General features: G+C 36.7%; 1 protein-coding gene and 1 pseudogene across 1 annotated transcript; one reads left to right on the top strand and one right to left on the bottom strand.

The window, feature by feature from the left end:
- Positions 1 to 5,157: 5,157 nt before the first annotated feature.
- LOC131280078 (ras association domain-containing protein 3 pseudogene) lies at positions 5,158 to 8,295 on the top strand (annotated as a pseudogene).
- Positions 8,296 to 16,576: 8,281 nt separating this feature from the next.
- Positions 16,577 to 17,641, bottom strand: LOC101413453 (olfactory receptor 51G2-like). The gene has a single exon (XM_004471744.2). It carries the CDS (start codon positions 17,639 to 17,641, stop codon positions 16,577 to 16,579), a length of 1,065 nt encoding a protein of 354 aa, XP_004471801.2.
- Positions 17,642 to 24,641: the final 7,000 nt, after the last annotated feature.

Genomic DNA, 24,641 nt, shown 5'->3' with positions numbered 1-24,641 from the left:
TGACCACACTCAAGGAGAGGGGTTACACAAAGACATGGGCAGTGATGGGTACGGAACACCAGGGATCACCTTAGCTACCATCTAGTCACACTAGTGTTAATAAGATTTTGCACCCTTTACAGCATGAGCACAAGGAGCAAGTCATTATAGCAGCTTATATTCAAATATTCTATGTGTTGGAGAAAATATGGCTCTTACAGGGACATGGAGACTGACCATAAGCAAAGAATTTATTGAGAAGCTCTCCCAACAGAGGGGGTCTGAAGAACAGACTTCAGCCCCCCATCAGCATGGTGGGAGTCTGAAGAGAGACTTCAGCCCACTCCTGGAAGGGGGGATTTGAATTTATATAGAACTTTCCTAGGCAGGGAAATGATAGTGGGAGGGAGGTTGAGGGTTCAAGTGAGGTATTGGGAGGTGGTTGAGGGAGTCTATGGCTTCTTGGAATGCTGCAGTAGCAAATGTTTCTTTTGATCTGTAAGGTTTTAAAAGGGTTAGTAAATAGTGAAGGTTTCTGTGGCTGTCTCCGTCTGATATGCAGAGAGAGGTAGTAAAGCTTTCCATCTCCCTCTGATATGCAGATGGTGAAGATCTCAATTTCCTTTATTCCCTTCTCTGCAGGGTTCCTTTGTTTAACCTGTAGGAAAGTGCCACACTGGGGAGGAGATTACCTTTTTACCAATGCATATCAGAGGAAACTGAGGTACAGCTTAATTATTGCAAACCTCTAACACTATGCTATTAGAATATGATTGTGCTGATTTTTAAAATCCAGTCTCTTCATGGATATAGGCATACAAGGGTGACTGTAATGAGAATGATTTTATCTCATTGGGGACAACTTCTACATTTATTGGTTGATACAAATTTAAATTAATGGATAAATTTTATAATCTTGAAAGAAATACAATTACAATGTTATAATGGAATAATTTCCTCCCAAATTTATTTGGCTTGCATTCTATGTACATTGATTGAAATGTCTATCTTTATAGTACTATACAATACCTTGTGACACATATATATTTGGTGACATCTACTTGGCAAAATCTTAGTCTTATGCAAATCCAACTATTCATCTTTTCCATGCCTGTACGTAGATACTTATCTATTATAGAAAAACCACATACCTGGCAAATTCTCCAAACACATCATTCACAGTGAACAGTTTTTATTCTTTTGTTTCTTTTTTTATTAGTATATTTTTTATTCTGTGTATTTGTTCTTAAGATACTTTCCTCCTTCACAATCAGGCATCTTCTTCTTCCCTGAAATCTTGGTTGATTAATTTGCTGCAACATCATACACACACATACTTAATATATACACTATATATGAAATACAGAAGAAAGCTACTAAGCACTATAAAATCTATTATTTAATCACAAGGAGGTTTTCTTCCTTCCTGTTAAAAACTTGGCTCAATACATAATCCAACCTCAAAATTTAAAAATTTATCTTTTTGTGTCAGTGCAATAAAATAATTAAAAATCTACTTAAAGATATTTGTGAGAAGCATATTTTAATACCTCCATAGAGGAAACAGTAGTATTGGGAAAATTAATTCATAATTATTCCTGAATGCAACTGTAGCATGTAGAATTTTGGGATACATAATAAAGGAAACATTACAGACAAATGGGAAAAAGTAGCAGTAGAAAAAATATCTAATATTTGAAAAACAGAAACTCCCTTCAGAATCTGAGCTTATATAGTACATTAAAATAAATTTCTGAGAGCCAAATTAAATATAAAATTTGAAAAATAAATATTAGAACACAATAGGAAGGAAAAATCCATACAAAATACTATAGATGTAACTGCTATAACCAAAATAAAGACTCCTTTGACAACAATAATATAGATAGCTCTTCCAGATTAACATTAGGTAAATTAGTAATGCTGGAATCACCATGTGCCAACTGCTAAGTCTACTATAATGAAAATAAAAGAAGAAATGCCAAGTTCCAGCAGTAGGAAAAAAATGTGATCAACAGTTTTTTAGTACACTAAAAGAATTTCCTTCATCACTAAAAAGTGAATTGATCTTAAAAAAGAGTCCATATTTGACTCTTAATTAGAAGTAAATATATGTCCAGGAAAAATACTTCCCCAATAGTTACTAACATATCATGTTTAATAAATTCTTTTGAAATTCGTGATCTCAGTCAGTCTAAAATAGTTCCTCCCAGGAAATTGAATGTACTTTTAGCATTATGGTTTTCCATATTTCTTTGAGAGAAACCTGGTCTCCTTTCAGGAACTGGTGATATAAGTTCACTCACTATCTTTTTAAGTAATGATTTGATGTAGGCTATGGGTGGGAGGCTGTTCATCTCTTCATTGATAACCTGAGCTCTATGTGTTCTGAGCTGTGCATATGGGACAGTGAGAACTGCATTCCTGCCCTTGGTAACCATGGCAACAACTCCAGTCCAGGAAAAACAGTTCAGCAATGCAAACTCTGTAGACTTTAAATATTCAGGGGAATGCAAACCAAATGTGCTAAAAGCTTACCTAGAATGTATGAAGTCCATGCTAAAAGCTTACCTTGAATGTTAATTTAAGCTTATTGGGCACTGAAACAAAAAACCATTGGCCCTTCCTCTGTATAAAAAGAACTCAAAAATCTTGTTCAGGGCTCAGGTTTTGAACAGAAAGCTCTCGAGTCTGGCCAGCCATAAATAAATTCCTTTTTCCTTCCCAAAATTATTATGAGTCCTGGCCTTTTCATACACAAATAGTTGAACCTCTCTCAACTTCTACTGTTGTAGGAATAATTTTGAGACAGAAAAATGGTTTATTGACTGCTGGCCAGACTCGGGAGCTTTCTGTTGCAAACCTGAGCCCTGAACAAGAATTTTGAGCTCCTTTTATACAGGGGAAGGGCTAAATCATTTTTTGTTTCAGTGCTCAATAGGTTTGAATTAGCATATATCTTCCACATCCTAGGTAAGCTTTTAGCATGGACTTCATACATTCTAGATAAGCTTTTAGCACATTTGGTTTGCATTTTCCCTGGAGATTTAAAATTTATAGAGTTTGCATTGATAAACTGTTTCCTGGGACTGGAGTCATTGTTATGGTTACCAAGGGCAGGGCTGCAGCCTCTCACCATCCCACACCCACAAGTCAGGACAGACAGCTTAGGTTAAGGTTATCTCCGAAGAGACAAAGAGCCTCCCACCCATAGTTCGCATCACTACAACAATTTAATGATAAGGGCTATGAGTAATAGTAATGATATTTTCATGAATGGATATGTATGTGTTTATGTGTATGTGAGAGTTTATACATCATGTAGGCAAATAGAGTCTCCAAACTCATTAATTTTTGAGTAGTTAGAGAAGTGAGACAAGGTGATTGCAAAGATAAGATAGTAAAATAAGATTCTTATTATGATGCTACTCAGTGATTGGACATGTAAACTCATACAGATAGTTTTCACATGTAATGTTTAGTTTCAAAATTAATTATATATGTGCCTCCATGTCCTCTTGGAGTTTGAAATTACAGGTCCTCTTATTTCAAAGAGATCTAGGCAGTCACCTACTCCTGTTCACCCATCTGAATTTATCCTGAAATCCTTCTCTTGACATCCATGACTTCCCATGCTGAAAATTATTGACTGTCAATCAGAAAACAATGAATCATGTAGAATACAAACTGTCTTTCCCCATTGCAACACATCCCCATTAGAGTGCACGTCACTGATAGCTTTTTAGATATTCCTTATGTGCAATTTACAGGATTCATCCTCACTTTATGCTTAAATTATGGTTTTTGTAAGATATCTTTGCAGTTAATCTTACAAGATGGCCCTCTTATACTAAATACCAATCTTGCCTCTACACAAAATGCAATTTGTGTTCCCTAATGCCCATAAAAAATAATGGTGTTTTTTGGCTGTTATGTTGTAGAAGTCAAGAGAGGTTCAACTATTTGTGTACAGAAAGGCCAGGACTCAGGAATAATTTTGAGAAGGAAAAGGATTTATTTATGACTGGTTGGGCTCGGGGCTTCGCATTCAAAATCCGAGCTCCGAACAAGTTTTTTGAGTTCTTTTTATACAGAGGAAGGGCCAAATGGTTGTTTGTTTCAGTGATCAATAAGCTTGAGTTAATATATATCTTCCACATCCTAGGTAAGCTTTTAGCATGGACTTCATACATTCCATGTAAGCTTTTAGCACATTTGCTTTGCATTTCCCTGAATATTTAAAGTTTATAGAGTTTGCATTGCTAAACAATTTTTCTGGGATGGGAGTTTTGCCATGGTTACCGAGGGCAGGAATGCAGTTCTCACTGTCCCATATGAGCAGCTCAGGACACATACAGCTCAGGTTATCTACGAAGAGATGAATAGCCCCCCATCCACAGCCTACATCATTTTCCCCATTTATGCCAGCTTATCTTGCTAAACTTTGGCCTAATTATTGTTGGAATTATGAGGTGGGTGGCTGTTCATTGTTTTGGTTGATTATCCCACTTATCAATTTCCTAGTGAGAGCCCAAAGAAACAGTTCCTGGGTAACATCTGGGGTTTATCCTGTTTTCAGAAGTTCTCATTCTGGACAATAGAATCTTGAGGATGGGGCCCCCTAGCAGTCATTCTGGGAGTTATTCCTGCTTACATGGATTTCTTGCTAAGCGCCAGATCCATCTATTAATTTTATTTTACCCTTAGAGAGTTTACACCTTAAATCTTAAAGGGATGCCGAAGGGAGATGATCTCTTTTCTGTAACTACTTCCTGCTGGCCATGGGTTGTAGTCCTTACCTAACAAGATGTAAAAACTTTGTTATTTTATTTTGACTGGAGGAAGATGGATCAGGCATTCTGTACAAAGCTAGATAAAGTTTTCATATGGTTAATAAGAGGTTCGTTCTGAAAGAAACAAACTTAATTAAAATTTTTGGAATACCTGTTTTTTTTTGTTGTTTTTTTTAAAATGAAGTTCAATTACAGAGGTAGACAAGGTTTGGTGCCTATAAAGATGGCACCCTTTTTAAAAGGTAGTGGAGCGGGGCGCCCGAGGGCCCGAGCCGCGCCTGGAGCGGGCGGTGGGCTGGCGGGTGGAAGGGTGCAGCCGGGCAGAGCCGCAGCTGCGGGGGGACTGCCGCCGGCGTCTCGGGGCCGAGCGCGGGGAACCTCGCGGGGCGGGAGGGCGCGGCGCCCCCCTGCCTGGCCGCCTGCGCCCGGGGGAGGCCGCCCGCGCGCGACGGCACCAGCAGCATGAGCAGCGGTTACAGCAGCCTGGAGGAGGACTCCGAGGACTTCTACTTCCTGAAGAAGAACCTCCTTCTTCAGGAGAGCACCCCAGGGCAAGCCGCGCGCGGGCCAGCAAGATGAAGAGAAAGAGAAGGAAACCCACAATTACCTGACCAAAGAGGAAATCAAAGAGAAAGTTCATAAATACAATTTAGCAGTCACAGACAAATTGAAGATGACCTTGAATTCAAATGGGATTTACACTGGCTTCATTAAAGTCCAGATGGAACTCTGCAAACCTCCACAGCCTTCTCAGAACCCTGGAAAACTCACTCCCAGTAGCAATGGTTGTATGAACACACTTCATATCAGCAGCACAAACACGGTCAGGGAAGTGATCGAGGCCCTGCTCAAGAAGTTTCTCGTGACCGATAGCCCTGCCAAGTTCGCACTTTATAAGCGTTGCCACAGGGAAGATCAAGTCTATGCCTGCAAGCTCTCAGACCGGGAGCACCCGCTCCATCTACGTCTGGTAGCAGGGCCAAGGACGGATACACTTAGTTTTGTTCTTCGTGAACATGATGTTGGAGAGTGGGAAGCCTTCAGCCTTCCAGAACTACAGAATTTCTTGCGCATCCTGGACAAGGAAGAAGATGAGCAGCTGCAGAACCTACAGAAGCGCTATACGGCCTACAGGCACAAGCTTGAAGAAGCCCTCAGCGAGGTGTGGAAACCTGATTAAAGTGTGGGCTCACAGCCTCCCGGGCAGGCTTTTCGGAGTGCGTGGAACATGCTCAACCCATGTATACAACAGCAGCAAGCGTCTCTCTCGTGGGAGGGCTGTTTTCTTGCCCCATGATGCAAGGGTCTTCTCTCTCTCTAGATTTAGTTTCCAAAACCAGGTCACACAGCGTCCTGCATCTTGTATCCTGTGTAAGAGCCTCTGCAAGCTTGTTAAGTTACAGCCCTGCAGTGTTACCTCTCGGCAAGCTGTGAACCTCGGTAATCAACAGGCAGCCTTCTAGAGTGCTTTGAAGCATGAATCCTGTTTCCCCTTCCCTGCCCCCCCCCCTTTTTTTAGTTATTTTAATTATATGATGATGTTAAGCTTAAGGATGTGCAAATGATTTTTTAAAAGCTTAACAAGTTATCTATTTGAATACTTGCTCTATGTTGAAACTACCTGTTTTTTTGTTTTGTTTTGTTATTAATGTCAAAGGAAACCATCCATGTGAACCAAAAGGCACAGGAAACTAGGAACTCTGAGGACTTTGTGAAGGATTTTGTAGGCGTTGGGCAGAGAAAGTAAAGAGCAAGTTGGGAAGAAGGCCTGAGTAGAAGTGGAGAGCTCTGAGGACCCAGAGCACATGGCTTACGTAGTAAGTTTATGGTAGAGGAGAGAAGTATATCTGTAAACAAGTAAATGCATTCAGTTTTGAGTTGTGGGGCCCATTTTAGGATTGTTTACTTTCTTAGTGGGTAGAATGTGGGAACATAGCCAAGGAAGGTAGGGGCTAAGCCTAGAGGAGGAGCGCATCAGCTCTGGAGCTGATAAGGAGAATTCAGGCATCAGGCAGGTGGATCTTACACATGTGGCTAGAGGTGGGCCTTCCAGGCAGCTGATCTGACTTCTTAGGTTGAGCTCCTTGCCCCCCGATTCTGCCCTTGTGGAGTGGAAGTTCTTCTGGTGTAGCTTCTCTAGAGAGGTGGATGAGTTCCTAAGGACTTGTGACTGTTTGCCGTTAGGTTACGGTTTTTCCCAAGGTGGTTTGCAAGATTACAGAGACACTTGGGTGAGGGGTAAGGGTTGGGAGCAGCTGTTTTCCTCTTGATTGTTAAGCTAGGAGATTTATCAGGTTAAGGACTCAGAAAACTTTTGTGACAATCATTTTTTTCATTCCTGCCTCCCTTGTTTTTTTCTCTCTTTTCTTCCCTTCCCTTTCCCTCTTATTTTCCTTTGCCCTTTTATAAATTGATGTTGGTTCTTAATGATGTAGAACAGGGATATTGATTAAAGAAATACCAACAGATCCTTGGTTCTGAAGGATTCCTTGACTGTAAGTAGGAGTGTAGCAAAAAAGGTAGGGAAGTACGTGCCTAGCTGACCACACAACAGGGGTCTTTATGGAAATATTTATTTTAACAGAAGTGCATGTTTCTACCAACCAAAGAAATGCATGTGCAATAGATGCCTTCCCTAAATCAAGTTAACTAACCTCATTTTCTGCAGCCATTTATCTGAGAACAGTGAGAAAGTTATGCTGTGGTTCCAGAGAGGCCTTAAGTAAGTCTATTTTTAGTCTAGATATTTTTTGTTTATAAATTCCCAAGGAATTGTTAACGCGTTGGTGACACCTAATGGATTCTTTTTGAAATTCCAAGGTGCTTCAGTTCTTTGCCTCTTGTGTGAACTGTTGCCTTCTGTTGCATCTCTCTTCTGACTTTTCAAAGAATACCCATCCTGTAGGAGGCAGATTTAAGCATTGCTTATGCTGTGCCACACAAGTTCTGAGACAAATCATATCTTCCTAAGTTTTTAAGAAAAGTGAGGGGGGAAAAATGGTAGAATTAGCTATAAAATATATATGGCACATCTTGATTAATTTTGCATGTAATTTCTTTTTAGTGCTTTGATGAGGCTTTAGTGACATTGTCACCCAACACTTTATCATTCAGGGAATGTTTTCATGATTTTTATCATGGTTTTACTATTCAGGCTATGGCTTGGCTTGGGTTGGAGTATCCTGTTATCAACCACCTGGTCTTTTATTTACCCACCCTAGTTCAACTGTAAGTTTATATTTGTGAAGTATTTGTTTCTCAGACTAAGACACTGTTGGAACCCAAAGTATTCTATGGGTATCTGTGAATTTTTTTTTTTTTTACTTGAATTAGCTTGTCTAAAGTAGGCATCCTCATCTTTGTTACCCAGAACCTCACTCACTGTCATGTGCACTACAAGTTGTGATTTGGAAAACTAGCTGTATTGAAATTCTGTCCATTCACGGTTCTTGGAAGACTGATGCTCTCTTCCGAACACTGGTTACTGCAGCAGCATTTTTAGTGAGAAAAAAAAAAAAAAGGCCACTAAGGCCAAAGAAAGATTTAAAAAAATAATTTTACAAGTTCTTATGTTAAACTCTCTAAGCTTTGCTGGAATGCTGTTTTCTCTTCAATATGTGATGGTACAGGAAAGACGTTAACTAAGAGGGTAGTATTGTGTGGGAGCATTTTAAACTGCAGAAGTAAAAAATTGTAATATTTATAATTTTGATGAGTTTAATTTTATTTTTTATAGGGAAGATTTTTTTCCCCCCTAAAATTGTTTCTGGAATGGCAAATTGTTTTCATTATTAAAAATTGCAGTTGTTATTTGAAAAAATAAAATAAAATAAAATAAAAGGTAGTGGAGAAGAGTATATATATATAAAGTTATTTATTTTCAGAGAGAAATTGTAATAGATAACAGTATTAGGTACTTAGCTTTGTTCTGAAGACACATTTCAGGCTGTTAATGACTGGCACTCATGTGCTCCGTCAGGTGCTTCTGGTGAATTGGCATCTTTTGGGCAGATGGTTTCATTCAGGATTAGTGCACCAAGTTGGAAATTCCCTTAGGTTTTTTAGCTGTAGGAGTGATCAGAACTACAGAATAAAGTTTTTTGCATTTTGGTTTTAATTGAATAATTTCTGGTAATTTTGACAGTTCAATAGGTGACCCATCACTAGCAAGCAAGCTTTATTTTGCTACACAGTAGAGTAGAGTAGTAGGGTGACTGAGCCTGGCACCAATTAACTGGCTACCTGCAAGCCACTAGTGGTCCCCTTGTTTTCTGCTCAGACTGACACTTTATTTTATAGACATGTTTATTAACTATTTAGCAAATGAAGTTACCAGGAATTTAACCTGTCTAATGTACTTTTGTACCTGATCCAAAACAGAAAAGATATCATTATAATTACTAGGAATATATTTAGAACAGGATAAAAGTACAGCAGTTAATATTAATTAATGTTTTATTTAAGCATAAGAATTTTGAGTTGTAATTAATAGTTTTAAGGTTCAGGTTTGTAATACATTACATATTATCTCTCCATGGGAGCAGGCCATAATGCCTATTGTGTTTAAGTTTTACTTACAGTATTCTGGTAATTATGGCTCCAATTAGTATGTTCACAAAGTACCTCAGGAGAGCACTGAACATGAAACAGATAAAAGGTCCTGATGGTTCATTTGCATCCTACCCTCTGCATCTCATCTTTCTAAGAAGGATCCTGGGTACCTTTAAGGACACATATTAGAGAAGAGAGTAAAGGGTGAAATTTGAGTACATATAGTTGTGAGAAATCTGACTTAGATATCAAGTCATAGATATGATATATTTGTTCATGTCTCTACAGTCCATATTGAATGGCTTTATGCTTTTCTCAGCATCTTAGAGAAATTTTTTCAACAATGGAAACTTCAAAATATTCCTGGGAAATCCACTATGAGGCATGGTGACTGAGAGAACATTCTGCATTTTATTCTCATCTTTTTCTACCAGGTGGTCCTAGTTTTGCTCTTAAAGTCTTAAAAATCTACAATCCACATTCCACATTAATCACTGATCTAAGGAAAACCTAGAGTAGAAATTCCGTGGAGGGTCAGCAAAGGCGTCAGAATTGGAACAAGTATAGTAATCAGACAGTGAGCAAATGTTGGCAGCAATGAAAGGATAAGTGGGAGAGGAAGAAGAATCATAGCCACTTATAAGGAAGACAAAGAGCAGAGGAAAGCCTATGAGATTTGAGAAAAGATTCTTAATAGAAAAAGGGAGTAGAAACCTTGTAGAACTGGTTTTTTTCTGTAGGTACACATTTAAAGAAAGTTAGTGTGAGTGGCTCTCAGAAGTTTTCTGCATTGCTTTGACAAAAACTCTCTCTGGATATTGATTACAGAGTTACAGGGGAAGAAAGAGTAGACTAACCCATCAACCTTCCTCTGGCAAGGTTTACCTCTAGGCTGTTGATCACAGTGTGATTTTAAAAGCAAGGAAAGAAATGATACTACGTAGGTTAAGTCATATCATTTCCTTCAGAGATCAAACACAGACTTATTATGCTTTTAAAATTGACTCTATATCCTAAGCTAAATATTATCAGTCCCTTAAACTGTTACTTTCAAGACAAGAATTCCATTTAGTTCTTCATCCTAGGAGCCTTATTTGTAAATATTTGTGGTTACCTCTATTACTTTGTTGTGTGAGAATTAGAAATCATATCACAATGATCCATGCTTCCTCCCTCGCTCCCTTCCTTCCATCCTTCCTTCCTTCCATGCTCCCTTCCTCCCTCCCTTCCTTCCTCTTCCCTCCCTCTTCTCCTTTTCTTTCTTATACCAATTATTTATAATTTATCTAATAAGTGTCATATATAAATGTAGTTTGACATGCAGCTGATCTTAAACTCTAAGGGCAAGAATTGCATGTTGAGTGATGGAAGAAAAGTCAAGTATTGTTTCTCAAAACTATGGAATGTATCACATAAAAAAGCAAAGGTGCTATATACCTCCATCAAGTGATCTTTCTGCCTCAGAGAGCCACATAGAGTTTTAATCCAAATATGGGACATCCCATGATTTCCATTCCAGGTACACCTTCCACAAAGGCTATGAAAAAGTCTTTATGATCTGATCTATCCCAGCTTAAAAGGTCTGCATCACTCACCACACCTCAGGACAGGGACACAAGCTTTGTGGATGGTGGTACATGTGGGGCCTCATGAGGCTTCCTGCCTTGAGCATAATGTCAAGCAGGCAGGTTTATAAAGCATTACTTTTGGGTCTCCCAGAGGCTCACTCCCAGTCCCAGTGCTTTAGGATTTAAGAATAGTTTTAAATATATGTGCTTCAGGCAGAGCTGATTGTTGCTAATCATTATGAGTCTTTGCTAGGTCTCTGGAAAGATACATGGCATAAACTTAGTACATGGAACTAGTTCAGATTCAGGCTTGTTTTCCTCTGTTCCAAGCCTGACTTCCATAACCTCTTACAGATATATGTGACTCCAAAGACCCTAGCTTATCCTGCCTCAGAAACACCCTGCATCACCTTTATATCTCTGAGAATGCAATCCTTTATCCCCTCCAAACACAGGCCCGCCCCACCCTGTCCAAGATAGCAGTTTTCTCTTAGATTGTAAATATGTTGGAGGTGGGAGTGTAATTTCTAAAGCACTCTTTCCATGAGTGATAATATTAGTAGATATCATTCAAGATAAATCATTCCTCACTGTTTATTACTATAGAATAAACTCATGCCCTCCCTTTCCCTCCTCAAAGTAAGTTCTTCATATTTTCTAAGGAATGATTATGAGGGAAAAAAGATTAAAAATTCTCCATCTGGAGCATATGAAATGAACCTGAATTTTGTTCTGAAGCTGAGAAGAGAGTGAAATAAGATACCAATTATATCTCCAGTAAGTTTGTTCAGCTGGACAGGAATGAAATAGGGAAGTGGGATAGGGATGAAATGAAGAATGAGGCACTGGCACTTTCTGGGTGGGTGGTGGAGAGCAGGGTAGTGAGTACCATGACCACTTTCTGATTAAGCAATTCATTAGTAGTACCCACACAACTCAATGTAAAGTAATACACATGGCTAAGATTTAATATATCAAAGGACACTGGGCAGGAGCAGCAGGGAATACATATACATAGGCAAAGGTTAGAGTGATCAAATTCAGGATTCCAGGTATTTTCCCTCTCTTTGCAAAGGTCACACAGGATGCAGTTCTCTCTCTAGCTGCAAACCTCAGAGACACATGAAAGATGTCTTTATCCAGGGAAGACCATTTGAGTTTTGGAGTCCAGAGTTGGTCACATTGATAGAAATCTGTCATGTGACCAGCCATGGTGCAGAACACAAACCAGTCACCAGCTAAATATAATGCATTTCATGTTAACTTTGCACATTCTACCAGCCTGATTAATCTTGATCCCCTGTTTTGAGCATATATAACAATAACAATTTTCAGTAACTATGTGGCCCTTGCAGGGGTTTAGTTCTCAGAGCTTGGTCAAGGGTCACCAACATGGCTATAGAGATAACCAGGAGCAGAGTAAAACAGATCTGTTGCATAAAGTCATTTGTTGTAGCAGCGTCTTATGAATTTTCAAGAATATGTAATGTTCCCACTCAACATAGACAAAGAAATATTTTCATTAAACTTGCCTGAAATACGACTAGCTTCTAAGGAGAAATAATAGTAATTCTGATCACTGGTGACTAAGAAAATAACAGTCAAGTTTACAATTATCATTTCAAAACAAGAGTGGCCCTTTAGGTGTAGGAGGGTACTTTTTGAAGACAGTATAGTTGGAACAATTTGGGACAACTTGCTAAAGAAACAGCAGTAAACAGATTTATTGCTTAAGGAGTTCTTCATTTGTTTCACAGCATGATATATAATCATAGATAAACATTCAAGATAGAAATAAAACACCATTTAGGATTAATAGTGGTAGTTGGGCACATAGACTTTAACCTATAAGCGAAGAGGCACAGTGGAAATGCTTGCACAAGTGTGTAAACTAATCAGATTTAGATTTTGCAAAGCTATTTTCAATTCTGTTTGAAGCTGTCTGAAAATAAAGGCAAGGATGTCAATCAGCAGAATGGGAAATGTTTCCACTTCATAAGTCCTAAATTGAGGCAGGGACAGTGGTGATATAAAAGAGGGGAATGATAGGAAAAATGTTTACGAAATTGAATCTATAATATTGGGGACAGATGGGAAATTGTTAGTGGGAGAGAATCAGGAATATGTCAGGCATTGTTCAGATATCTGGCTGGGATATGCAAGTAACGGGAGGTGCCATTTACAGAAATGCAGGACACGAAAGTGAGAGCAGGCATGAGTAGCAGATGAGGAGTGGGAGGCGATAAGTTCCAATTGGACCTGTTAAGTTTTCAGGAGTGAAATGGGAACCTGTCTGGAGCTTAGGAGAGACATTGAGTTTGGGTTACACATTGGGGAATCGTCATCAGGGAAATATTGATGTGGGCTATGGGTGGGAGGCTCTTTGTCTCTTCAGAGATAACCTAAACTATTTGTGACTTGTGAGTGTGGGATGATAAAAGGCTGCAGTCCTGCCCTTGGTGAGCAGGAAACAGTTTAACAATGCAAGGTCTATAAACTTTAAGTATTTAGGGGAAATGCAAACAAAATATGCTAAAAGCTTATCGAATGCCTGAGGTCCATGCTAAAAGCTTACCTAAGATGTGGAAATATATGCTAATTCAAGCCTATTGAGAACTGAAACAAAAGGACCATTTGGCCTTTCCTCTCTGTATAAAAGGGACTAAAAAATCTTGTTCTGGGCTCGGGATTGAAACAGAAAGTTCCCGAGTCCAGCCAGCCTTCAATAAACCATTTTTCATTCTCAAAATCATTCCTGAGTCCTGGCCTCTCTATACTCAAATAATTGAACTTCTCTCAAATTCTACAACAATATGAAAACAGGGCAAAATCCATTTTCAGAAGTTTGGCATTGGAACTGAATCTAGCAAATGCAACAAATAGAATGAGCCAATGATATCTAAGGATAACTGGAAAGAGAGGTGTAAGAGAGACCAAGAAAGCACAGAGAGTTAAGAGTAAATGAGTGGTCAGTAATGTCAAATATTGATGGGAGGTCCTGTGATAAGTACACAATATAGTCTATTGGATTTCATAATTTAGAGTTCATTGGAAACATGTGTCCACATAATTTCAATGAAATAGTTTGAACATAATTTGATTGCATTAGGGTTGAAGAGGAAAAATTTTCAGTTCAATTTAATTGCAGTTAAACTATTGTTTGAGAATGCATAATTAAATAGTGATAATGTAATGAAAATCAAGGAAATGATCTATGTAAAAATCAGATGAGTGGTATGACGTAGTGGGAATGGTGAGATTAATTTCAGGAAAGAGTTCTGGGGAATTCTGGGTGCTGATGATTTACTGTTTCTTTACTTAGGTAGTATTTACATGGATGCTCATTTTGCAACAATTGTTAAACTACACATTTATTACCAGGAAGTTTTTTCATATGTTTAAAAGTCCACTATGAAAAGCTCAAAAAACAAATTTGACAAGAGGGAGAAATTTGAAACAATGAGTACATATATTTCAAGTGGCTTGATGCGCCGAAAGTCAAAAATAGATTAAATTCTTAACAGTGGCCATTTGGTAAGAGCTTATTTTATGAAGAGAGCACATTAAACATATTTGAAACACTGGCAAAGTAGCTATTGGAGTAGGAGTGTCTGGAGAAAATTAATTCCAGTCAAGTAACTACAGTAATTTCATTTTTTATAAGGAAGGTATATTTGTTACCTATTGCTGCCATAACACATTATTACAAATTTCAGGGCTTAAAACAAACAAAAAAAGAATAGTATCTTAAATTCTGGAGTAAAATGTTAAAAATGAATCTTCTGGGACTAAAATCAAAGTGTCAGGGATTTGAATTCCTTCTGGAAACTCTGGGAAAAAATATTTTTTTCTTGCCTTTTCCAGCTTCTAGATGTCATCTGTATTCTTTAGCTCAGGGCCTCATTCCTCCAACCTCATAACAAAAGCATAGTATCTTCTCTTCTTTCTTACTTCTTTCTTTTTTGTTGTTGTTGTTGTTTTTGTGCTTAACAAATCAATTTTGACACATATTTATAAAGCATAAAGCCATCCAATTGGAGTCTTTGTGGAATTTAGAGTATCAGTGAACTGTTTGTTTCACTAAGCATTCTATTTCTGTTTGGAAAGCTCTCATTTTGAAACTAATCTCTTTTTTAATAAATTTCAAACGTGAAAATATCTTGGACACCAAAATTATTTAATATACTTTGGCAGCTCTTCCACAGATCATCTATAGCACCCAACATTGAAAATAAATAATTTAGACATGATTTTATCAGATGAGTTAGTTTCAATGCTGATAGTGGTGATACTGAACGTAATGATGATGAATACTATAAGAACAAAGATTAAAAAGTTGATGATATTTATGACAGTTAAGTGGGGAAACAAAAACCTTGTCAAGAGCTTCATCCGAAGGTTTCCTTTTGTCTCCAATATATATTATAGTGTAATCCAGGAAAATAATTTTATATTCTTCGCACCTAAAGGGTTTATATATAGTACATTATAAATATGGCTCTAATACATGGGAATGTAGCATTGTTTTGAAGAAGAAAGTATCAAAGAAAAGCTTGTCTGATCAGTAGCCTACAAATGGGTCCACTGATAAATAGAAAACTCAATGGTTATGATAAAATGACAGTGTGGACAACGATATTAACTGTGGCTCACAAGTAAATAAAAATATGGAAAGGTATGATGTGCATATTATAATATGATATATAACTGTATATATATAATATGAGTTAATGGGAAACCAATTCATGAATTATAGATTTTAAACATGGCAACATACCATTGTGTTAAATTTGGCTGAAGACACCTGTGCTTTTTTGGTGTCACATAAATCATATAATTTAGTAGAGGACATAGATTAGTCTCTACATGATTTCTTTCATACACTTATACTATATTCAGTTGTGGCATAAATAATTCAATAACCTTCATTTATTTGTATGATGTTAAGTAATTTTACTTCCACAGTACAAAATGTACTTCTAGAGAGTATATCAAGGATGCCATTCTTACTCACATGGCTAAGAAAATATTTAGTCATAAAATAATTTTTTGGCTTTGGTAGCACTTTAGAAAATTACTTTTCTATCATCTGAGTTCTAGCTTCAGTCACACAAACAAGTATACTATTTATTTTAAAACTTCTTTTTGTTAAATGCTCTCATCATAAATAATTATACCAAATACTTCAACTAATTAAATTATGAAGGCTTTTACTTTGTATTTGTCATAACTAATCCAATTTATGTGGCTTTATTAAAATTCTCAAATTTATTGAGCATGAAGAATGGTTCAAGGCCATGAAGTGATGGCAGTGGATATATAGAATAAATCTAAATGCAGATGTACAGGTTATATAGTTATTGAATTTAAAAGACACAAAAAATAATGGAACATTTGCCTTCTGGAAAACTGAAGAGAAAAACATAAAAATACAAGTCTTGTTTTGCAATATAGGTTCCACACTCTGAACTAAATAGTTATTGGAAAAAGGAAATTTGCATGATAAATTAATAGCAACAGTGGAATTAAAAAAAAACACAACTTAGCTTGTACAAGTTGTGAAAATACAACATAATAAAACTTTTACTTATTTTTCTCCTTATGAACATAGAGATAGACATAAAACTACCTTTTAAAATGGAAGTGTTGGGTTAGTAATGATTTATTTATATCTATTGTCAAAATTTATGTAACAGACGTGATATGGAATTTTCCATACTCTCTCCTGACAAACAGTTTCAGAATTTTATCTCGTATGTGCTTGGTTTTCACCACGTAAACAATGGGGTTCATCACAGGAGGAATGAAAAAATGCATGTTGGCCATGACCACATAGAAGTGTGAGGGAAGCCTCGGGCCAAATCGGTGCAGCATGGACAGGCAGATCATGGGTGTGAAGAAGAGGACCACAGCACAGAGGTGGGAGATGCAGGTGTTGAGAGCCTTTAGGCGACCAGCATGTGATGCAATGCTCAGTACAGTTTTCAGAATCAGCACATAAGAAAAAAGAATGAGGATAAAATCAAGTCCCATGGTAGAGAGCAACACAAATAGTCCAAAGATGCTGTTAATCCTTGTGTTAGAACACGAGAGTTTTATGATATCAGGATGTAGGCAATAAGAATGAGAAAGTACATTGGAGTGACAGAAGCACAGTTTCCCTAAGAGGATGGGAAGGGGCACCTGTACAGTCAGAGTTCGTACAATAATAGCCAAACCTATCCTAACAATTATACCATTGGTGAGGATGGAGGTATAGTGCAAGGGACGGGAAATGGCGACATATCGGTCAAAGGCCATTGCCAGTATGACAGCAGACTCAAAATCTTGGAAGGTATGAATAAAGAACATTTGGGTGAAGCATAAGGAGTGAGTCAGCTCTCGAGCATCAAACCAGAAGGTCCTCAGCATTGTGGGGAAGGTGAAGAGGGACAGACCCAAATCAGAGGCAGCTAGCATGGCCAGGAAGAGGTACATGGGAATATGGAGGGACTGCTCCCACCAGATAACTGCTATGATGGTTGCATTGCCCAGCAACGTGATGAAGAACATGGTAAAGAAGGGTATGGAGATCCAGATGTGTTCAGCCTCCAGTCCAGTAATGCCTGTCACCAGGAAAGTGGAGAATATGGAGTTGGTGCTATTGACAGGAAATGTAATGCCAAAGCCACATGCATTTTCTAGAATGAAATGAATTTTGCAGGAATAAATGATAAAGTCTGAGTTTATATTTTTACAATCTGTATGCATATTCCTTGGAATAAATGATGACTAGAAATGAGAGCTCTTTTTAAACTGACCCTGCCTGTGTTTCCAAAATTAAATCAGATACTGTTTCTTAATATATAAAATCTGAGCCTACAACTAGAAAATAATACCTTATCTGTTGAACAATATCTCCAGATATTATATTCTTAATATATTTTAGTAACTGAAAGGAAAGAGAAACTCTTGAATTTTAACTTGTCAATGTTATAAAAATGATATAACTTTAATTTTAATAAAAAAATCTAAAATAAATCATTTAAAATAAATCCTGACTAGAATAATGTATATTCTTACCTTGAACCATAATTGTAGTAGTACAGTATTCCAAGGAATTTTTCTCTGCCTTGTTCAACAGTAATTCATATTAGACCAATGGATCACAGCATGTTTTGATATGCTATTTTTTCAGCGAAGAAATGAGTATATAAACTGAAAACAATAATTTTAAAAATTGCTTATGAGGTTGAAATAATTATTTTATTTTTCTTTGGTGTAAATTCTATTCAATTCAAAATACAATAACATGATTGCTGATGATGTAAAGCTCATTCAAAGTGTTTGTAAGATTTAATCTTATAAACACTGTTTAGAATCTTAATTAATAAAATATAAGGATTGAGGGATATTAATAAGATGACTAAGCAGGAAGCTCCAAATCTTGTCGTCCCACAGAAACATTGTAAAAGAAACAAACACTATCAGAATCACCTTTTTCAGAATGCTAGAAAACAGGCAATAGTTTATAGCAAATAAGCAAATGCTGACTCTATAAAAAGGCCACTTGAAAATTCTCCTGGCATTCAAGGAAATTTCTGCCAAAATACTAGCTGAATACTAGGTAAAGGAAAAGAGACTGCACTAACAGACTCAATAAGAAATCTGTGCTTTGCAAAAACAGTTTGGGAAGCAATCAGACTACCACAGTCACAACGTTATAATATCCAATGTCTGGATTTCAACAAAAAATCATAAGACACATAGAAAACCAGGAATAGACGACCTACCCAAAGAAACAAAATAGAGACACATAAACCATCTTTGTGGAAGAACAGACATTGGAGTTATCAGTAAAAGATGTTAAGTCAACGTCCTACATAAATTCAATAAGATAAAGGAAAACATGAAGAAAGAACTAAAGGGTATCATGAAAATCCATGACATCTCTGGGCAGTGTGGGTGCTAAAGCCTTGCAGTGGCAGCTTTCCCTTACATGTCCAAAACCAGAATACCTGTGACCTGGTTTGATCTTTACTATACATGCAGGTATCTCCTGAGGACAGGAATTTCCTGGGGTGCCCCTTTTCTTTTCTTGATCAGAGGATTATCATTATCCATTTTCACTTTATCATTTTGTTCCAATAATGGTCGAAATACTGGGTTCTTTTTTACATCAGGTCAGGTGAAACTCAAAACAACCATTAAGTGCTGGCATCATCTCAGTTAACTTTACAGTCAATTTTAAAAAATGAATTATCTACACCTCTGGATTACCCATTTATTCAGTAATATATTTTTGGAACTCTCAAAGTTAAGTTCTCTACTATGTCAAGCTGGATGGCAGAGTGAATAGCTACAGGGTTCCATCCCCCTACTAAATTTCTCAACAACCAGCAAGAACTAGTAGAAATATCTTTCTTAAAGTACCAGGAATCAGTTATAGAATTGCAATAATGCAGTGTGAGACAAATCAAAGAAACATTAGTTTAAAAGCCGTAGAGTTTTCTGCTGCCCTTGCTGGCTCTTCCTCTATCCCTTCATGAGTTCATTGTGGAGGCACTCTGCATTCTCAGTGCAAGTCCCTGGTCTCAGTTCCAGAGGGAGCTGAGTAACTTTCATGTACATACTTTCCATATAAAAAAAAAAGTGAAGGTTTCACACTTCCCAATTTCAAAACTTACTACAAGTCTAGAGTATTCAAAACCATGTGGAACTAGCCTAAAAATAGACATATAAATCAATGGGATAGAATTGAAAACTCATAAATTAAACCATTCCTCCATGACTAGCTAATTTTTGACAAGGGTGCCAAGTGTATTAAGAGTGGGAAATAATAAATAACCTCTTCAACAAATTCTTCTGGGAAAACAGGATATCCACTTGTAAAAGAATGAAGTGTAACCCATATATCACACGGTATATAAAAACTAACTATGAATGGATCAAAGGCCTAAACATAAAAGCTGAAACCAGGCCATAAAGCATAAGCTACTTCCCTCACCAAAGTCTATTGCCATGTGTTGGGACAAGATGACTGCTGATGTCTGCAAGGGTTCAGCTTCCTGGATTCCTTTCTTCCCGGGGCTTGCCTCTCTCCAGGCTCAGCTGCTCTGCTATCTTCACAAGGTCAGCTGTAGGCTCTCAAGTGAACGGCTCTGTCTCTCTTCCCAGGGCTTGATTCTCTCCGGATTCAGCTGCTCTGCGTTCTCCTGTGTGTTTACTTCCTGAGACTGAGCTCAAAACTTCAAACTCCCTTCTCTGCAGTGCAGTCTTTCTGTGAGTCCCTACCCACCAAGGGGCAGGAACTCAGTGCCCTACTGATGTGGCCCAGCCAAAGCCTTAATTATTCTTTAATCAAGTAAAAGTGAAGCCTGTGAACCCAATATAATCTAATATGCCTGGAGGGACAGACCAATTTACAAACATAAACCAAAATCTATTTTTGGAATTCATGAACAATATCAATCTGCCATAATGGGCTAACCTAAGATAGGTGAACTCCCGTGTGGGAAAGTCTCAAGGAAACTTGCACATATTCACAAACTATTTTTCACAGACCTGAATGTATGTTCATGAGAAACACTGAAGGGAAGACAAGGAACCAAAGAATACCTCTCTTGTGGCTCAGTGCTGTATGAAGGAAACAAAAGCTGCTTCAGAGAAATCATGTAGCCTAAGTTTGAATTTTTTACTTGTCTCCCCTATAAAGTACAAACCTTTAGATGCTGGGAAAATGGCAAGAAATCCATTGTTATTAATGTATAGGAGAAAAATGTTGAAGGCTGGGAAAGGGAAGTGAAAATAAAAATCCTCTATCCCTTGAGAAGGATCAGAAAGATATCCTAAGGTCACCCTACTAAAGGTCTCACAGTGTTTGAAAAGAGGAAAGATCACTGATAAATTCATTCACACACGACAAAGGAATACAGGGCCTGCCTAATACTGAAGCTGAACCACACACAAAAAAAGAGAGCATACCTCCACTCACCCTGCTTCCTACCACCAAAGTAGCAAGATTCATGTCATATGTAAGCAGTCTCTTGCTAGAGGAAGAATTTAGCAATAACCAAGAGAAGACTTAAAGATGAAGGTAGAGCAGACATTGAGAAAAACTTTCTGGAAAACCAATATTTTTCCTAAACATAAGAAAACAAAGCTAGTGAAGCAGTGAGAACAATCATAGCAAAAACATAATTTTAATCTACTAAATTTTTAAAAAATTGACTAAACCTCCACACCCAAGACAGAATATGAGAAAGGCCCATTTCCTGCCATAAATGATGTTTATAAATCTCTGATTTCCTATGCAAGATATATGACATTTTACAGATATTTGTGAGCTACACAAAGGAAGAAATAAACAATACCCTATCAAGAGTATCAAGAGAAAAATCAATTTAAAAATGACATATTTATAAAAGAGATGTAGGAATTATTAGATAGAGCATTTATAAACATCTATGATTAATATATCAAAGGCTTTAGTGAATAAGGTATACAGCATGTTTGAAGAGATGTGTAATTTTGGCATAAAGAAGGAAACTAAGAAAAATTAAAAGCTCTAGGAATTAAAATACAGGATCAGAGGTGATGAATGACTTCAATAAGCTAATTAATGGAATCTTCAAGCTAATAAAAGAATAACTGCAGTTGAATATATGTGAACAGAGATTACCCAAACTGAAAAGAAAGAGGTAAAGTGTGGGGTAAGAGAGTTAAAAAATAAAAACAGAGCATCTAAGGAATATGTCCCATGACACCAATTCAAATGGACTAACAGCTGAAATTGAAGGAGAAGAGAAATAAAGGGCAACAAAAAAAATTCAGGGAGATAGATAGATAGATGATAGACAGATTGTAGGGACAGAGACAGAGATGACAGAACTAGAGATAGCAAGGATAGAGATATACAGATGTAGAAATAGAGATCAAGAATTTTCCACAATGAAATACATAAAAACACACATCCAACAAGCTCTGAAAGCACTCAACAATCAACAAAGTAAACATCTTTCTACACAAAACCAAAACCAAAGGGAAAATATATTTTGAAGGCTCTCAAATGGTGGGAGGGATATATTTCAAACAAAGAATTGTAAAATAAGAATTACAGTAGTTTTTTTGTCAAAAACTATGCAAGCTAAAAGACAAAGGAGAAGTATCTTTAATGTACTGGGGTTGGAGGGACTGTCAATATAGGATTCTCTCAAAAAGTATTTGATATATTAATAGTATACTATATTCTCAAATATAATATTTCAGAAACTAGAGAAATATAAGCAGTCTTTCAGACGAACTGAGAGAATTCAATTACAGATGATCTGCACTACCAAAAGTTTTAACGGAAGATCCTCATGTAGGAAAAAATGATACTAGACATTAATGTAGATCTACACAAAGAAAATAAAGCACAGAAAATGGTATGAATGAAGGTTAATATCTTTTTCCTTTATCTTTCTCTGAATGATAACTAAATTAAATATCTATAGATATGTATTATGTAGAGTAAGTATAAAAATATATGAAAAAAGAGAAAAAATTGATCAGAATAAATAATTGGCAGCATTATTGTTGATTTTTTTACTTCTATGAACGTAACTTAAACTACACAGAAAGCAGTTTAATACAACTTGAATATAGTTTTTAAGTAATTAAGGATTAATATTTTAATCCCTAGAGCAAACACTACAAGTCATTAACAAAAGAGATACAAATAATAAGCTAAATGTGGGGGAATAATGAAATATAATTACACTTATTTTGTCCAGAATAAGGTATAAAATGAGGGAAAAAAACAAAGCAACAAATTGAACTAATAGAAAGTAGCTAATGAAATAGTAGATTATAATCCAATGATACCAAAAATTACATTAAAATTAAATAAGATTGGGTATAAAACACAGACCAAAATCGATCCTATCTATAATAAATCTACTTTAAATATTTATACATAATTCAATACAATGAAAGGATGAAGACAATTTTACCAGGTGACAATACACAATATAAAGTTAGATCACATGTCTCCAGCTGGGAGATGCCCGCCAGGGGTCTCCCTAACTTCCCCAATAAGACAATAAAGTGCAAAAATTTTAGTTATGTATTACCCTTGGAAAAACAGCATTTACTAGGATGTGGAGACTGATGAGTGAATGCAGGAAATTTATTGAGGAGTTTTTCCAGCAGAGGGGTTTGAAGGTTAGACTTCAGCCCACCCATGGAAGGTAATGGATATGACTATATACAGTACAGCAATAGGCAGGGAAGGTTAGTCCATGGGGAGGTGGTTAGAGACTGAGTACAGCCTGGGGCCAATAAGGGGCTATAAAAGTGAATTCTTTGAGGTATGGCTAGCGGGTAGTAGGCTAGGAGATAGGGTATTCTTGGAATGTGGGAGGGGTTGGTGGTACCTGGTCCTGGAAGTGAAGGTACTTAACTGCCCTACTCCCACTGTTATATGGCTCCTTTGTTCACTCTTGGGAAGAGATGGGCTGTCTCCAAGCATGAAGCTATGGTTTGCCCAATCGGTCATGTAGGTTATGCCTGGAGGTTGCCTTCCTTCAATTTATGAATCGGGGAAGTTGAGTCATGGCCTTATGACCTGTTAATCGTTGCAAACCTTGTCAGGAGGAACCTCTAACACTTACAAAATACGTACAAGATGTATATGCTAATATCTATAATAATTTAATTAAAAGAAGATCTGAAAAATGGTAAGATTACACATATTATATGATTTGGAAAACTCATTATTGTTCGGATGTCAATTTTCCTAGAACTGACCTATAGAGTCAATAATTAGACCATCACATTCCAATAATATATAATCTAGAAGTTTACAAGCTGATTATGAAGTTTATATGGAAATAAAATAGGTAAAACAATTAAGGAGAATGAAGTGGAAGGATTCACACTCCTTGATTTCAATATTCTTTCAAACTACTACAATATGTCAATGTAATAATTGTGGAAGAATTTGTATATAGAGCAATATAAAAAAATCAATATCCAAGCATAGATTCACATGTATGTGGTCAATGGGTTTTCAATAGAAATGCCCACTTAATTCAATGGAAAATGATTGTCTTTACAAAAATTAACTCAAAATGGATCACAGAAAGGTAAAAAAAAATAAAACTGTAAAATTTCTAAAAGAAAACAACAGAATATGATTATTATTTTGCTTTAGACAAAAGTTACTTAGACATAACTCAAAAAGCACAAACTATGAAAGAAAAAAAAATCATTCTACTCCACAAAATTGAAAACTTCTTTTTGAAAGACACAGTTATGAAAATTAGGACAATTCACAGTCTGGGACAAAATATTTGCACAAGGTATATTTGAAAAAAGACTTGTACCCAGAATACATAATTTTCAAAATAGGTAATAGGAAACCAAACATGATATAGAATTGGACAAAATATTAGAACAGTCATTATCAAAGAATAGAGACTGAAAGCAAATATGGTATTAAAAGATGTTCAGCACATTTGGTCACTAAGGAAATACAAATTAAAAACACAAAATCATACCCCTAAGCCTATACACAGCTAATAGGATGTCTTCTAGAATATATGGCAAGGACTTGAAGCAATCTCACACTCTCATATTAATAATAGGAATATAAAATGCTATTTTTGGTAAAGCAGTCTGAATCATTGGTATTTCACCAACCCAAATAAAAACATACCCATACACACATCTATTACCTGAATATTTTAATTGTTTTCATAATTGCCCCCAACACTAAAGAACACAAATA

Source organism: Dasypus novemcinctus, chromosome 10 (genome assembly GCF_030445035.2).
Source record: "Dasypus novemcinctus isolate mDasNov1 chromosome 10, mDasNov1.1.hap2, whole genome shotgun sequence".
NCBI lineage: Eukaryota > Metazoa > Chordata > Mammalia > Cingulata > Dasypodidae > Dasypus > Dasypus novemcinctus.
This window is presented reverse-complemented; position numbering and strand designations above follow the sequence as displayed.